At 42.6% G+C, this 17950-nt stretch overlaps 2 protein-coding genes across 3 annotated transcripts in view; one reads left to right on the plus strand and one right to left on the minus strand.

Moving 5' to 3' along the window:
- The first annotated feature begins 12499 nt into the window (after positions 1-12499).
- Positions 12500-13723, plus strand: LOC109414174 (protein FRG1 homolog). The gene is made up of 3 exons (XM_062859628.1): positions 12500-12717; positions 12816-13400; positions 13550-13723. Exons 1-3 carry the CDS (start codon positions 12659-12661, stop codon positions 13695-13697), a joined length of 792 nt encoding a protein of 263 aa, XP_062715612.1. The 5' UTR covers positions 12500-12658; the 3' UTR covers positions 13698-13723.
- Positions 13724-13776: 53 nt separating this feature from the next.
- The window catches only part of LOC109414175 (DCN1-like protein 4), a 43258-nt gene continuing 39084 nt past the window's right edge, over positions 13777-17950 (minus strand). For both annotated transcript variants that reach the window (XM_019687957.3, XM_019687959.3), the window contains one exon: positions 13777-14989. In XM_019687957.3, coding sequence (XP_019543502.1) covers positions 14922-14989 — 68 coding nt within the window. In that variant the 3' untranslated portion in view covers positions 13777-14921. The remainder of the gene's footprint in view (positions 14990-17950) is intronic.

Here is a 17950-nt window from a genome sequence, read left to right on the forward strand (position 1 = left end):
AAAAATAGTTGAGAAGTGTACCATTACATTGCAATAATTGAAAGAGAAAGTGAACAAAGAGAGCCCCTCAAATGCGATAGGACCTATTGAAATGTTTGGCCTGAATGTTTTATAAATGCAATAGGGCACTGCATGAAATTCTCTTCTTCTCTTTCACTCTTACAGAAATTTTGAAAACAACAAAGGCCAAGAAACGTCAAAATCCCATACAAAATCATGCCCTAGGGGCTGTCCATAAACCACGTGGTCATTTTTTTGGGACTTTTCAACCCCCCCCCCCCCCGCGTGGTCATAAGTCCATAAAATTTTTTTTATTAGTCCATACAAAATGGTCATTGGCCGAACCCCCCCCCCCCCTAATGACCACGTGGTTTATGGACAGCCCCCTATACCTATACAACTTCAACAACATGGTCTATCATTAAACGTTGTAAAATCGTAACGGGGGTTGTTGCTTGAATAAGCGGAAGAAAAAAAAAATTTTTTTTTCGGTCTACGGTGATAAAAAGCGATCAAAATAGTGGAAAAGTTTTGCGGAACATTTGGTGAAGAGGAATTCGCGGGGTTCACTGCGGATCGCCCCCGGAAATAGATAGATTTCGGGCCGTGGAAAAACGACACAGCTATAACCTCAAATCGTTTTCGAGAAGAAGGAGAAGAAGAGTGCAGTGGTGCCAGAAGAACAATATTTAAGCTAAGTAGAAGAAAATACAGTAGAATTAGTGTTAGGAGTAAGAGCTATTGAGAAAAAAACAACAAAAATAGTGATAGTTTTAAGATCAAACAAAGAGAAAAAATAAAATCCATAACATAAAAATTGTGATAGTTTTAAGATCAAAAAAGATTTGCAAATAAAAACAAATAAAATCAATAACTAGTATATAAGTAACATGAAGGGAGGACGAAGCACACGATCCCAAACAGCGATGGAAAAACAAGCTACGACAAATCTGAAGAGCTCCAACCAAGCGATCGCAGGTGAATCCAGCATCATCCGAAGGACATATCCACCGAAAGCTACACAAAACAGCACTCTGATGGTCCCGAGCATCGTTCCGACCGTCCTGCAGTCGGAGGTCGCGTTCATGGAACCCATCGACTACCAACTGGACATTCCGAACCACCCAGCGGTCCTCGGTCGAGTACTATACGAGGCCGGTTTCAAGGCAGTAAAAGAAATCACCAAGATCGGCAAGTTCCGCTTCAGAGTCGAGCTGGACAGGAAGCAGGATTACGAACAGCTGAAACAAGTGGACCTAGGCAAAGTCAACATCAAGCTGTTTGAACCAAGTTCACTGAGAGAAACCATCTGTTTCGTCCCAGGAGTCCCTCTGGATTTTGGCGAACAAGAACTCCTAAACAACACCGAAGCTGTATCGGGTGCCAGAGTCACGAGAGTCGAGAGGCTAAAACGAATGACCAGCGAACGCAAACTAGTGGACACAGCGAACCTGAAGATCGTAGTGGATGGAAAGCAAATGCCAAGAGCCTTCAAAATCTTCGGAGCCTTTTTCACTCCAAAGCTCTACATCTTCCCAGTGAAACAGTGCCGCAAGTGCTGGAAATACGGGCACCAAGCAGCAAAATGCAGGAACACTGAAAAGTGTCAGAACTGCGGAGAGCAACATGCGGAAGCGACAAACCTTTGTCCAAACGAGCCAAGATGCACAAACTGCAAAAGGGCCCACGGTGCCTCAAGCAAGGAGTGTCCAGAGAGGCGGAGGCGGGAAAATGTAGTGAGGAAGATGCAGGATGATAATGCGGATGATCGCGAGGAGACGATCAGTACAAGCAACCGGTACGAAGGGTTAGAGGAAGACTTCGGCGAGGAACTGGACACCAACTCCAACGCAACCTGGGGGAATCCGTCAGGCAGACCTGGCACCAGCAAGAAGCATCAGAAAAAGACCACGCCAATCCGGGAGCATAACGAGTCGGAACCGGGAAGCTATGCAAGGATCCTCAGAGAGGGAAAAAGGACGGACAGAGCGGACAAACACTGGAGCAATCCGCATGCAACCTCCGGCCTGGAAAAACTGATCCTCCAGCTGCGGAAAGACTTCCAGAAATTATTCTTCGAGAAATCTTGGCTGGGTCCCATCATCCAGCTGAGGGACAAAATCAAACAAAAACTAAGCAACCAGGGTACCATCATCGACACCGACCATCTGCTGATCGAGATCTTCGCCGAGTTAGACCTAATTGTAAAAGGAGAAACAGAACAAAACACAAACGAAGAACAGCCAAGAATAGCCAACTAGGGATGTAGTACCGGTAGTACCGGTACCGAAATTACCGGTATTACCGATCAATTTTCGGTACCGAAATACCGGTACTAACTAAGCCTTGGTACCGGTACTTTCGGTACTGGGAAATCTCTCCCAAAATGTTGAAATCCAGTCATTAGTATAGCAAATATGCAATAGGAAAAAAACGAAAACATTTAAATCCAAGTACTATGACAAACAAACGTTTCATATATGAAACCTTTCTGGAAATCCAGGATAATCATAGCAATAGTTGATTTATTGGATGTCGAATGTTGGAAATGGATTTACTAGCTTTGATTTTAACTTGTTAGATAAGGATTTCTTGTTTTTCTTCAGAAGGAATTAGGGAAAAATCAGTTTAATCGTCTTTTATCTATATATAGTAGCTATCTATCTGATTTTTCTATATGTGAGGTTGTTCCTGTTTTATTTTAGCCTGGCTAAGGTACTGCTTGTAAAACTGGTCAGAAGCTAAACAATAGCTCTAAAAACAGTTTCATACAACTTCATCTATATTTTTATCTATTTACATTTTTGTTCTATTTATAATTTCATGGTTTGATTTTATGACATCCCTTAAAACCGGAATTCACAAATGTCTGGTAAATGGCAGATTTTATTGTTCAAAATAGATAACCCTTCATTTTAGTGAAAATTTTTCCAGTACCGGTATTTTACCGGTACTACCGGTACTGTGAGCCTCGGTACCGAAATACCGGTACTCACCAAAAGTGGTCGGTACTGCGACCCCTATAGCCAACGCAAACAAAAATGGAGCCTAAACAACTGCGAATCTTACAAAACAATATCCAAAGCATCAGGAAATCAGAAACTCGCGAAGAACTCTTTGTAAGCTTAATGGAAAACGGCATCCAGATTGCTCTCCTTCAGGAAATATGGCTTAAGACCGGCGAACCGTTCAGAATGAAAAATTTCGATCTAATCTCGCGTAGGAGAGAGGCTGGATACGGAGGAGTTGGAATCTTGCTTAGGAACGACGTGGTCTTCAAGGAACTCATCATTCCGGAGCTGAACCCAATCGAGATCGTAGGAGTAACGGTAGAAAACCTGGCCGGCTTTGAAAAAGTAAACCTGATCTCTGTCTACTGGCCACCATCGAGAACCATGGACGGCAGCGCGCGGAACAAACTGGAGCAAATGTTCACATTCATCGACGGCCTGGAAGGAGAAGTGATCATTTCGGCCGATCTCAACGCACATCACCCTAACTGGAGTCCAAACCCCACCATCTGCAGCAGAGGAAGGATCACAAACGCACTGATCGAACAATCCAACGTCATTCTCCTCAACGACGGTTCGAGCACAAGAGTAACCCCACCAGGTGGCAACGACTCCGCTGTGGACATCACACTGGCGACTGCTGGTATAGCACGAAAAACAGCATGGGCAGTAAAAACAGAAGAATTCGGGAGCGCTCACCTCTGCGTCTGACTGGAAATCGAGGACCAAATACCAGTCGTGCCAAGGACATTCAGACGAATCAACAAACAGCAGGTGGTGGACAAACTCAACCAAATACGACCACAATACATCTACACCCCTGAAGAAATGGTCGAAGTCTTCAATGATACGGTCGAGTCGCCGACGTTTTCCTTCAAAAACAAGAAGGCAAACTTCCTCAAGAATTGGTGGAATGAGGAAATCAACGCACTCTACCAGCAGAAGCGAGAAATATTGAGGAACTACAACAAGAACAAAACGCGGACCAACTACATCCAACTCCAAAAGGAAAGAGCCAAATTCAAGAGAGCAGTCAGACGAGAAAAAAGGAAGTACGTCCAGGAACTAACAGAAAAAATAGACGAGAACACACCCGCGCGCCAGCTGTGGAACATCATTAAAGGAGTGGACACCGCTCTAACCGAGACGGCAAAAGGAAAAACAGAAATAAATCTGGAAAAAGGCAAGGAATTCATGGAATACTACTTCGGAGGAAAACTGAAACACGTCCAACAACCAACTGGTTCACCCGAGACGGATCTAGACGAGTACGGAATGGCACTACAACACGGAGAACTAGCCAAAGCTCTCCGTAACAAAAAGACAACCTCAGCCCCAGGCGAAAACAACATTTCCTACGACATCCTCAAAAAGTTGAACCCCGACATGCAAGAAAAAGTATTCGAGATGCTCAGCAAAGTCTTCGTCGAGGAGAATATCCCGGACAGGTGGCGCATCTCTTCAATCAAACCTATCCCCAAAAAAGGAGTAGACCCAAACCTACCGAACTCCAGAAGACCAATAGCGTTGATGAACGTAGAAATGAAGCTAATAAACTCAGTAATCAAAGATAGACTAGCGGAAATAGCCAGCCTCAAAGGGATTATTCCGGAGCTCTCCTTCGGATTTCGAAAAAACGTTTCGGCCACAACATCGATCAGCTACATAGTAAACACAATTAAAGACGCCAAAGAAAACGGACAAAAGACAGCAGTAGCATTCCTGGACGTAAAAATGGCATTCGACTCGGTGGATCTGGGGATCCTCCTTACTCAGCTCACAAGCTTCGGCGTACCAGAGAAACTAGTGACGTGGCTGTACGAATACCTTAAACAGAGAGTAGTCACCCTTGATACAACCGAAGGCAGAGTGGAGATGGAAGTCAGCGAAGGTTTACCACAAGGATGTCCGCTATCCCCACTTCTTTTCAACGTGTACACCGTCAAATTGCACCAGCTCTCCAATGGGAAGTGCATCTTGGTACAATTTGCGGACGATTTTGCAGCCATCGCACTAGGAGAAACAATCGAAGTAGCCTGCGAAAACCTAAACAACTTTCTCCCCCTACTTTCCGAAGGGCTAACCAGCCTAAATTTGAGTATAAACACGAAGAAGTCAGCAGTAATACCCTTTACCAATGGCAACATTGACCACCTCAGGGTTAAACTACAGGGAGAGAACATATCAATCGTTAACTGCCACCAGTACCTGGGATTCACCTTGGACAGGAGTCTAACGTACCGAAAGCACATTGAAGCGGTTAGAAACAACGCAGGAAAGAAGCTGAATCTCCTAAAGCTGCTCTCAAAAAAGACAGGGAGAGCGAATCCAGAAACACTCATCAAAGTAGGGAATGCCATAGTACGAAGCAGGATGGAGTATGGAGCAGCCATTTACGGAAACGCAGCCAGAACACATATAGCAAAACTACAGGTCGTACAAAATGCGTACATTCGCTGCAGCATGCCCAACTAACAATCGCAAGCCGCAAACCAGCATGCATGCTGAATTGTTGCTTTATAATAGTAATGATAGCTGATTTAAAATTATGCTGTACATATTACTGTACAAATGTTTTTTTAATTGAAAAATTAGCCAATGTTCAACCTTTCGTATCGGTATCAACAATTCAGATTCAAGTTGATCACCAATATTAACTTCTTTTCCCGATCAACCTAGATAGCTGTGTAGTGTCGGTAGCGGTTAGTTCAACTGGCTAAGAATAGCACTACGGACCGCCTGTTCCAGTGGTAGGAATCCACTTATCAGGTGACCCCTAATTCATGGTGTTATGCGGCTTTACGCTTACCGTGCCTAGGAATGAATGGTTAGGGGGGTCTTATGAAAACCTAATCGCAAACGGAGCCTGTGGAGTACCAGGGCACCCTCCACAGTATTTGCCCTTACTGTGCTAACCGGAGCAATAGCGCGGTGGACCTTGTGTTTCTCCGAGACAATCAGCTGCCCTTCTTCAATCTCATACTTGAGGCTGAATAAGGGCGGGATTATGAAGATGTTATTAATTAGTTTAGATTTTCACCTATATGGTTTCGCATTATGCGTTTTACACAGTGTATTCTGTGAATCCTCGCCTTTGGCGCACTCAAATCGATACCGATCTGGCTTTATTGTTGCTGTTCTTTTTTGTGCTGTGATTGTTAAGAGTTTAATCTTGCCTAGTTTGGGTAGTGGCTACGGTTAGGATAGCTCAGATCAATCTTCAGCACAAAAGAACAGCAACTTATGCAAAATGGTACAGCCCAAGTGGCGTTAGTCCAAGAACCTTACTTTCGTAAGGGGAATTTCTATTTAGGAAACCTTTGTGAATCCGGTGTTTGCTACTTTCAGTAAAAATGAAATGGCAAACTCACGTGTCATGCCTCGAGCATGTGTGCTTGTCAACACCGCATGATGAACCATCCCCTACGGATGCTTTCAAGCAAGTCATTGCATACTGCACTTCAAAAGGCCTTCCGCTAATTGTTGGTAGTGATGCTAATGCTCACCATATAATCTGGGGCAGCTCAAACATCAATTTGAGAGGCTCCAGTTTGATGGAATACTTAAGTAGTACAGATCTTGGATTACTTAACATAGGCAACCGCCCAACCTTTATGGGATCTGGTAGAGAGGAAGTGTTAGACATAACGCTTTGCTCTAGCAGAATTAGTCATGAGCTGACCAATTGGCATGTGTCAGATGAAGAATCTTTATCTGACCATCGTTACATCTTGTTTGAACATGTGAATGTTACTTCGCAAACTTTGCGTTTCAGGAATCCCCGGTCAACCAACTGGGATCTCTTTACCGATTTGGTTGCAGCCAAATTTCATGGATACTCACCATCAATCGACACTCCAAGTGATTTAGATGATGCCGTTGATACTACAACGGCCTTCATCATGGAAGCTTTTGAAGAAGCCTGCCCTCTGCGGTCTGTGAAGACCACGAGAGGAACCCCTTGGTGGAACTCCGATCTGGCGAAGCTCAGGAAACAATGTAGAAAGAGTTGGAACAGACGACGTTCGGCTGGATCGGAGGCTTTCAGGTCGGCTCGCAAGGCCTACCAGAAAGCTCTTCGGTCTGCTGAACGATCCGGCTGGAAAAACCTTTGTACAAATGTTTCCAGTCTGAGTGAAGCCAGTCGATTGAACAAAATCCTTGCAAAATCTAAGGATTTTCAAGTGAACGAACTTCGTTTGCCAAATGGTGATTTCACTTCCTCTGATGAGGAAGTTTTAGAATGTTTATTCAGTACACACTTCCCCGGATGTGTGGATATTACATCTTCGGATGAACCTGATGTCTTTTCTTGTAGTTATGATTCTGTAGCTTCGGCTCGGAGTATCATAACTTTAGAATCGATTGAATGGGCACTTAATAGCTTTGCTCCTTTCAAATCTCCTGAGGCAGATGGGATTTATCCTATTTTGCTTCAGAAGGGATTTGATCATTTCAAACATGTTTTGAAACAACTACTTGTTTGCAGTTTTGCTACAGGGTATATTCCCAAATCCTGGCGGGATATTACTGTGAAGTTTATTCCGAAAGTGGGCCGCGCGTCGTATGAAGAAGCAAAGAGCTTCAGACCTATCAGTTTGACCTCTTTTCTTCTGAAATGCTTAGAACGCATAGTCGATCATCACATCCGTGATGTTCATCTGGCCAATGTGCCTCTTCATGTGAACCAACATGCTTACCAATCTGGAAAGTCCACTGTGACTCTTTTACACAAAGTTGTTTACGATATCGAGAAGGCATTCGCTCAAAAGCAATCCTGCTTGGGTGTTTTCTTAGATATCGAGGGTGCCTTTGACAACGTGCCTTTCGATGCCATATTGGAAGCCGCACGGGGTCATGGTATATCTCCAATGATTTCCAATTGGATTCACCAAATGCTCAAAAACCGACATCTCTTCTCGACATTGCGTCAAGCGGCGATTAGGAAATTGAGTGTTTGTGGATGCCCCCAAGGGGGAGTCTTATCACCACTTTTATGGAATCTCGTAGCAGATACGCTATTGAGGCAACTCAATAATAGCGGTTTTCCTACTTATGGTTTTGCCGACGACTACCTAACATTGTTAGTTGGTATGTGCATCAGCACCCTTTTCAACCTGATGCAAAACGCTCTTCAGGTAGTTGAGGGTTGGTGTCGCCAATATGGCCTTTCGGTAAATCCGAGTAAAACATCTATTGTTCTTTTCACGGAAAAGCGAAACCGTAATGGTGTTCGAACTTTACGTCTCTTTGATTCTGAAATCAATGTGACTGAACAGGTAAAGTACGTTGGAGTCATTCTTGATTCCAAGCTTTCCTGGACACCTCATGTTGAGTTCAGAATCAAGAAAGCTTGTATGGCCTTCGGGCAATGCCGGCGAACCTTTGGTACAACTTGGGGTCTAAAACCCAAGTATATCAAATGGATCTACACAACTGTTGTTCGGCCAATATTGGCCTATGGATGCCTTGTGTGGTGGCAAAAGGGCGAAGTGAGAACGGTTCAATCAAAGTTAGGCCATCTCCAAAGGATGTGCTTAATGGCGATGTCTGGAGCGTTTTCTTCAACTCCCACGGCAGCTCTCGAAGTTCTCTTTGACGTTGCCCCACTACACATTCATCTCAAACAAGAAGCACTTTCTTGCACTTACCGCCTATGGGTACTCGTTTTACTAGAGGAAACTCCTGTGAACCGCAGTTCAACACACACCTCGTTGTTTCCACTTTTGGTGAATTGGGACAAAGTTGTCCTTGCTCCAAGTGATCTTACAATTGCTTGTAATTTTCCATATAGGACATTTTCCACGAAATTCCCTTCCCGGGAAGAGTGGACATCTGGTTATCTGGAGAGAAGTATTTCAGACGGCATCGTATGTTACACTGATGGCTCCCTTCTCGAAGGTCGAGCAGGTGCTGGTGTTTATTCTCGTGAGCTAAGGCTGTATCAGTCTTATTCACTTGGCAGACACTGCACCGTTTTTCAGGCCGAAATCTTTGCTCTTATGTGCGGAGTGCAATCAGCACTTCAGCAGCACGTAATGGGCAAAGTAATATACTTCTGTTCAGATAGCCAGGCTGCTATTAAAGCACTTGCTTCGGCCAACTCCAGGTCGAAGATAGTTATCGCTTGTCGAACTCAAATTGAAGAGCTGAATTCAGCAAACGCTGTTCACCTTGTATGGGTACCTGGCCATTCTTCCATCGCTGGAAATGAATTGGCTGATGAGTTAGCTCGCACTGGAGCATCACATGACTTCATTGGCCCTGAGCCAGCTAATCCGGTATCCAAGTGTTGGGTGAAGCTGCGGATTGACACGTGGGCTGTCACTCAGCACAAACAATACTGGAATAGTTTGGAGTCATGTCTCAAACAAAATTGTATTATACTGAGCCATCTCTAGGGGTGGCAAAGTATCTAACAAATCTGTCAAAGCAGAATTGCAGCATGCTGGTCAAAGCATTGACTGGCCACTGCCGACTCAGTTATCACATGGCGAATATTCAGCAAGCTGATTCATTTGCATGTGATAGCTGTGAATCCGATTATGGAACTTCGTATCATTTAATATGTAACTGTCCAGTTTTTGCGCAATTGCGTTTCCGAGTACTCGGGAAACACTTATTAAGTGAAACTGACTTCAGAAACCTGAATCTTCAGGACGTTCTGTTGTTCTTGACCCGCTGTGGTAAAGAGCTATAGGCTCTCTTTACGCTTTATGCATTATCACAGTGCCCTTTTCAGGGCGCTGTTCGAACCCATTGTGGCACGCTTATGCGTTATTACAGTGTCCTTTTCAGGACGCTATGTGAACCCATTGTGGTACGCTTTTGCGAGTATGACGATCCTATTCCCTTACCTGTCCTTTCCCATGTCCTATCCTTTTTCCTTCCCTTCTCCGTCAGGTAAATGATGAATAGGCTCGTGTTCATGGCGATGGCACAAATTTCCCGAATGGAGGAGAACGTGCCTCTAGAGCCGACCTACTGATACCTGATACCTGATGCCCAACTAACAATCGCAAGCCGCAAACCAGCATGCATGCTGAATTGTGCTGGATGAAAAACACGTGTTTTTTTACTGAACAGCAGCTGAATTAACGTGTTTTTCAGTTGTTAACCATAAACAGAACATTATTCACCACTGCTGAATAGGAGTCAAAGTGTAATCATTATACAACCACGGGAAGTTTATGTTTTCATTTGAGCACGTCAATTCATCATCTCTAGGATGGCGCAGATAGGAAGGCAAGCGGCTGGCAATCGATGGGTCTCGAGTTCGAATCTTGATTTAGGTAAATGTATTTGTAGTTATTATTTCACAATAGTTGTTCACAGCATAAAGTGTCAATCATAAAGTCTCGTAGAAATTGAAAAATTTTGCATTTTATTTTTTTAAATCATTTTTGCAGTAGCTGAATAACAGCTTTACTATCAGTTTAAAATGTTTTAAACAACAAACAGTTCAGTTGGTACACAACACTATGCTTTATTGTTTCTCCAAATTTGTGTGAACAAAACCCGAACAAAGGTTGTGCCTGAAAATTATCCAAATGTTATTCAGCACCATGCTGAATTAATTCGTCGTAAAGGTGCTTGTAAAAAGAGTAATTGTTAGTTGGGTGGGTTACCTAAAGAGCACCCCGTGGCACGTCATGCTATGTGACTCGGGTCAGATACCAATGCAGCTCAGAGTAGAAGCCCTAGGAAAACGTGAACTGCTCAGAGCAGTGTACTACAGGTCGCCGTTGCTGAAATTCGTCAGTAGCACTTTAGCTAAGGAGATAGGAAACGGAGCATACATCACGGAGCTAGCTGACAAACATGCAGATCTAGTTTACCAACTACACCCATCAGACAAAGAGTACCACCATAGAAGAAGGATGAAATACTTCGGCATGCTCAACTTCGAAACCATCGTCAGTATATTATGTTTCCAGTTCAAAACCGAATTAGCGACATTTTTTCTTTGACTTCCGCTGCTTTTGCCTTGCGTTAAACACAATGTCGGAAGTGGGGCGCTGTATAGAGTACCAGGTGTACAATACAGCGCCCCACTTCCGACATTGTGTTTAACGCAAGGCAAAAGCAGCGGAAGTCCAAGAAAAAATGTCGCTAATTCGGTTTTGAACTGGAAACATAATATTGTTAGGAAACCAAACCCAGAATAAAGCCAACCTCAGTCCGGAAGCATGGAGGAAAATCTATCTAGAAACAGTAGAAACAAAATACCAAGGCTACAACCTGTTTTACACCGACGCATCAAAAACTCTACACGGTACGGCCATAGCAGTGTACAACGAAGGGAAGAAAGATACGGTAGCAGATAGCATAAACACCAACTTCTCAATCACCAACGCCGAACTGCTGGCAATTCTGAAAGCATTAGAAATCATTAGGGCAAACAATATTAGCAAAGCGGTGATTATGACGGACTCAAGGAGTGCGTGTCAGATGTTACTAGGAGACCGAATCTTCGCGGAGAACTACATCGCCTGGGAAATCTACAAGGCAATCCAGGACTTCGAAGGCAGCAGTTATAGAAACAAAATAAAAATCCAGTGGATCCCAAGCCATGTGGGCATCGGCGGAAATGAGGTTGCAGACACAGCTGCAGTGGCAAAGACGCGGGAACAACCAACACTACCCATCTCAATCACACTCGCTGATGGAAAAATAGTAAGCTACAAGGAAATCTGGAACGATTGGACGAGAATGTACAAATCCATCTCTGAAGAAAAAGGAAAGTGGCACTACACGTTCGTGCCCCACCCAGGGACAAAAATTTGGACCAAAGACTTAGCACTAAATCCCACCCAAACCAAAGCCCTAAATCGGATCCGCAGTGGCCACACGCTCACAAAAGAACGGCGTGCACTGTGGAAACTAGAACCCGATGACGAATGCGCACTTTGCGAAGAGCCAGAAAATCTCCACCACGTCCTATACTGCCTATGATCGCATAACTGTCCCATATGAATAGGAAACTCAGCAAATATGGGACTGATATGCGATCATAGGCAGTATACATCTGCCCACGATTCAACAACATCCGAGTCAACTACCATGTACTGGAATACATGAAGCCACTGGAGGACATCTTCCGTGAAGAATGTGAAGAAAACATGAAGCAATTAGTCGAATACGTAAAAGAAACACACATTCAACTGTAAAATCAAAGTGCGAACCAAAACGCAAACCGACCCAACCAAAACCTGACAACACCACACCAACAAAAAGACCATCGAGGCGAGTTGGATCAACCCTGGTCCTAGCCTGTCCCCGCACAAGAGGACAAATCCAAAAAAAAAAAATCGTAACCACAATCATCGATATCATTGGTGTGCAATCAAAAATTGTATTGTATGATATGTACCATTAATGACAAGAAAATTATTACCAGTACAATAGTTGCATGAGAAACTTGATTGCAAACGTTTTACTCGGGATGCAGATCATTGCAAACAACGTGCAGTTTTGTTTCAGTGTAGCGTGAAATGTTTTGACAGTTTGGTTTGTGTACCAACAAAACAAACATCGCGAAATCGTGCATTATCACTTTTCTAGTTTTTCCGGGGTTTTATTAGAGTTTCATTGAGCATTGTTTAGGAAAAGTATTAACTGTGAAATCCAAAAAAACAACGTTAAAAATGTCGGAATATAGTGCAGCAAAAAGCAGTAAACTAGTTCTAAAAGGGGAAAGCTCAAAGTAAGTGCATTGTATGGGATTCAAAAGAAATTTTACCATCGCTAAACCCGGTAACTACTGTAGTAAGTGAATAACCAATATCGTTTATCACATTCCAGAGGCAACAAACGCAAGCACAAGAAACACAAGAAGGACAAGGATTCGAAGAAGTCCCGCGTCGAGGTGGACGAAGATGCCTTGAAGCACGGAGGCTGGTGGAAGGCATCAAAGGTAGCCGAAATGACCGGTTCCGTTGCCATTCAGTTTGGCAAGCGGGCGTACATCCGTGCCCTGGACAACGGATCATTCACCTTGGGCGCTCCCCATGACGAGGGAGACGGTCCGGATCCCGAGGAGATCTTCACCGCCGTGTTGATCAATGACGAAAAGGTGGCCTTCAAATCGGGCTACGGCAAGTACCTGAAGGTGGAAAAGGACGGTATGGTCACTGGCCGGTCGGACGCGGTCTCCGCTTTGGAGCAGTTCGAGCCAGTTTTCGAGGGCGGCAAGATAGCCCTGCTGACCGCCAATGGTTGCTTTGTTTCGGTCGATCCGGAAGATGATGCGGTGGTAGCCATCAAGAAGAAAGTAGGCGACAACGAGGTGTGCGTGGTGCGGAGTTGTGCCACCCGCGAGGAGAAAACTACCAAGGACGTGGCCGTTGAGGAGGAAGGCGACCTGGATCAAGTGGAAATCAACTATGTGTAAGTAGATCATCCTTATAAGAAGTTTCATGCAGATCTGGTGAAATTTTCATTAAATTTTGACTAATTGTCATGGCCTTGGTATACCTTCTAAAGAATTAGGGGCTTTCTTTCCAATAACGCACCTAATTTTTTTTTTCGTTCCACAGCAAAAAGTTCCAAAAGTTTCAGGACAAGAAACTACGAGTCAACACCGAGGACAAAGCGGCCCTGAAGCGAGCCAAAGACGAGGGAGCACTCCACGAAGCTCTACTAGATCGTCGCAGCAAAATGAAGGCGGACAGATATTGCAAATAAACCAACCTTGATCTGATGATTCGCAATTTGAAAGTGTCGAGTTGTGTTCTTTTTTCCTGTGAAAAATGATCCTATCATATCATAGTTTATTCGACTTTATTTTACCAAATTTTGCTCTCCGTTGTTTTACTTTACAGAGAAGTTTTCCCGTCTCACTTTTGCTGTCTTGCCCGATTTCATGAATGATGTCTCTAAAATACAGTGTGGCTTGCTATTTATTACCTGATGCTTAAAATCGCCATCTTGCTTGTTTTTTTTTTTCTGCAGCTTTCGCTCTCGTCATCGGCTTTTTCGGTTCCCGTTTTGTTTTTTTGTGTGTTTGCATTCTACACTAATGTCCTTCTTTCTACCTTTCTAATTTTGTTTGTGTTGCTATCTTTTTGTGAGTTTATTATCCAGAGTAACATGTATTCCTTTTTTTGTATTAGCCGTAATGGGAGGATCCTAAATGATGATTATTATTTATGTATGCTGAATTTATCGTGTTAATTTTGCTTTTGTAATGACTTTTGATAAGTAATTTTGTTATGTGTTCCAAAGTATAGCATTTTGGTAGTTTTAATACGTATTGTATTCTTTTGAATATATCTGCTTGCCGGTTGAACCTACTACAGTAGCTGCTCATTGAATCTCGCTTCAGTTTAAATAACTCTGTCTGCGACTGGCCTCCCCACTTTTGCTTATTTGTAATGATTTCGTGGTGTTTTATTTGGTTTACTTAAATAAAAGGTAGTGGTTTAAACCCAAGAGAATCGGGATAAACGAAAGCCATGATGACCGATAAAATAATAAAATTGGAAACACATTAAAAGGTCTGAACTCGTACAATTCACGTTTCATTAGTAGTATTTTCTTTGAGAAATAAAGAAATGAAGATATAAATTTACCTAAGAGAATTAGCGTGTGCTGTCGTGTCACATCTCATGTTTGAGCTCTTCGTCATTTTGCGACCAGGTGTGTTGTTGGGTTGAATGGATGCTCAGTGGAACTGCTGTTCCACGGGATGTGGTTAAGGATGATCGCGACTGGCCTGTGAATTGTTCGAAAGAAGCTTCCAATCATGTTGCATTGTTGTTGATTTGGCGGCTGAATGCAGGTGAAGAAGCCGTATTTATTGTGTTGTCTGTGCATTGTTGTTGGATTGTTTGTGTTATGCTATGTGTGAGTGTGGAGTTGCGGATGGCCACCAGAATCTCAGTGACTTCCACATTAATAGTACATTCCTCAGCTAATCGTCGACTGTGATCGCAGCAGTCTTAACCACTCGACAAATTCGTCCAACATCACGGGCCCTGTATGGAGAAATAAAATGATATTGGAAATTATTATAGTTAGTCTTTTGTCCAAAATTATATGGGAATGGTGGAGTAATGAATAAGTAAAAGCAACCATATTTTTGTCACATAAATTATGTTTGTGGTCAGAACAAAATGACTCTTTCGACGCCGCAAATATGTGTACAAAACTAAACAGCATAAGCTGTATATTAAAGTCACGGTGCTTCATTTACCGTGATTATCAAAAAAAAATATAGCATGAGCATGAGCATAGATGACCGTACTATTCGTAGTTGCTACTCCGTGATTGACCAGAACAATCGAAGTTGCACAAGGAACCAACAGACGGAGCTTGGGAGTAGCTTACCGTCCTCAATGTGCATCTTCGAGAATTCCAAACTTTATTAGGTCAATAACGGCGCCGGCCACGTCCTTACGGTCATCGAGGAAGGAAAGGAATGTTATTATGACGTGCGTTGCTTACTAAAGACCGAGATCACCTCTGCGTCTCCACGTCTGTCATGGGAAGGACTTTTTGTTAGTGGGGAGGGGAAAGGGCGCATGATATGAGTTCACTTTGGTAAGTGGAGTGATTCATGCAACCCTATTAATATCAAACCACTTATTTTCATTTGGACTAAAACAAAACACATGCCGACATCGAAGATGACGAACCATTCAGATAGTTTTCGAAGTGCGAAAATTAACGAAAGAGAAAATAAAGTGATTTGAACCAACGTGGCTTTGGAACTTGGGCCGACACTTGACGTGACGAACATTTCAATGTCTGTTGACTAAAATCGCAAAAAATGTTGTTTGTTGCATTTATCGTATCATAAATCGCCCCGTACGAAGATGAGCAGTCAAATAGACGACGACGACGACCGAATGAAAACGCGGCCTGTACACTTTGCCTCCAAAAACTCACTCTCGCAAAAATCTAGCAAAGCGAGCGCGCGAAACTTTGCTGCTGCCGAACTACTTATCAAAAAAAAATATATCATCAAAACCTTAAACGCTATTCTCTTTCTTTATCATTCCTATACTGCCGGTGGACGCATAAATGTCACATGTGCAAAAACGGACAATCGAGAAAATCGCATCCAAAGTTCGAAAAAGTAAATTGTCTCAACTATGTAGCATTAATGTTGAATCGTGTTCTAACATCAACCAATTTTGAATTTGAGCACTAATTTTTGTTTTAGAGCGATTTTAAAATTTCATAGGATTTCCAATGAAACGTGACACTTATGCGTCCACTTTTCAGAATGTGACAAATCGGCGTTGCATTTTTTCAACAATTTTCGGAACAAACTACATATTTTTATTTCCCTATATGGTAGTACACGTGGGCTGCAAAATCTCAATATTGCCAAAAATGCACATGTGACAATTATGCTTCCACCGGCAGTATACCTCTGGATAAATTAAAAAAAAATCGTTAGACGAAATTTTGAGTTACGCCCTTTTAAAGGGCCTAACCCCTGAAAATCAGAGTTTCTATAGAAAACCATCATATTTCATAACAGAAGCATGCTTCTGCCATCAAAACAGAACCGCCATTCGCTTTCTTTATCATTCCTATACCTCTGGACAAATTTAAAAAAAAAAATCGTTTGGCGAAATTTTGAGTTACGCCCTTTTAAAGCGCCTTATCCCTAAAAAAATAGGGTTTCTGTAGAATACCATCATATTTCATAACAGAAGCTGAAGTTCCAAATAATAAAAAAGTACCATTAGTAATGCTACAATTTGATACTATGCACTAATATTGACAGCATTTTCTATTCTATTCTATTCTATTCTATTGCTTGCACAGCCAGTATTGAAAAGCATCCTGGAAATATCAGAAATGCTTCAGATATTTTCTTGTCAATATTAATATTTGCAGCATATCAGGGGTGATGTAATACACATTGGCGTAACTAGAGGGGGGGCCAGGGGGGCCAGGCCCCCCCAGAATCCGCCAGCCCCCCCCCCAGAAATTTTTCATGACTTTATATATGGAAATTAGAAAAAATCTGAAAACCACTGTCTTGGTGACAAACATAGATCTATATTCTCAATTTAGTTGAAAATCGGAGTTTTCGATTAGTGAAGTTGGATTTTTCTCCAAATCCGTGCGTCGGACCTAACTTCGGAAGTGGTGCGCTGTATAGCAAACAGCTATACAGCGCACCACTTCCGAAGTTAGGTCCGACACACGGATTTGGAGAAAAATCCAACTTCGCTAGTCGAAAATTCCGGGTTTCAACTGCACGTGCAGTAATAGAAATTTATTTGGCATTATAGGGTATCGCGCCACTTGGGCGGTGGCTTCTATATTCGTCTGTTTTCCATTATAACTCAGTCAATTTTGAACCAATTGACTTGAAATGTTGTACACGAGTAGATACTATACCTATCTCACCACATTCCAAAAGTTGTGTCAATTGGTTCAAATTTGACTGAGTTATAGTGGAAAACAGACGAATATAGAAGCCACCGCCCAAGTGGCGCGATTCGCTATGTGTTTAAATTGACAGTTATTGGAGACAATTCTCAACTTGTCACTCTATACAAGATCATTGTCCAAAATGGTCTATGTAATTAGTTAGTTTTGTTTGGAAATATTATATAATCAGAATTATATAAAAAGCAATACTTTGTATATCTTCTTTTTTAAATCGCTGAGAAATAAATCTAAATGATAATTTCCAGGAATTCTTGGATGGGTATCTTTAAGAATCTTTGAATTTTCAAGCAGCATTACTGCAAAATATGGTTAAGTGCTTCTTTATGGAAATCAAGTATCATGTGGGAAAAAACTCTGCTTGAATTTGCAATGGAATCCCAGCAAAAGTTTGTGAATTCCTAGTGAGAATAGACGTACGTAGCTGAAGCGTAAACGCGAGTGTATTCATTAAAACCATGCTGGAGGTGATTTCTAGTCGGTCACTATTAATTTCTTTTATTTCGTGGGCCAGGTGTGTTTTT

The sequence above is a fragment of the Aedes albopictus genome, chromosome 3 (genome assembly GCF_035046485.1).
Source record: "Aedes albopictus strain Foshan chromosome 3, AalbF5, whole genome shotgun sequence".
NCBI classification, from domain to species: domain Eukaryota; kingdom Metazoa; phylum Arthropoda; class Insecta; order Diptera; family Culicidae; genus Aedes; species Aedes albopictus.

Bases quoted from the DNA above. Each gene is read 5' to 3' on its own strand.
- LOC109414174 (XM_062859628.1), top strand. From the start codon at position 12,659: ATGTCGGAATATAGTGCAGCAAAAAGCAGTAAACTAGTTCTAAAAGGG. The intron at 12,718-12,815 runs GTAAGTGCATTG...ATCACATTCCAG, and splicing joins CTAAAAGGGGAAAGCTCAAA to AGGCAACAAACGCAAGCACA. The intron at 13,401-13,549 runs GTAAGTAGATCA...TTCGTTCCACAG, and splicing joins CAAGTGGAAATCAACTATGT to CAAAAAGTTCCAAAAGTTTC.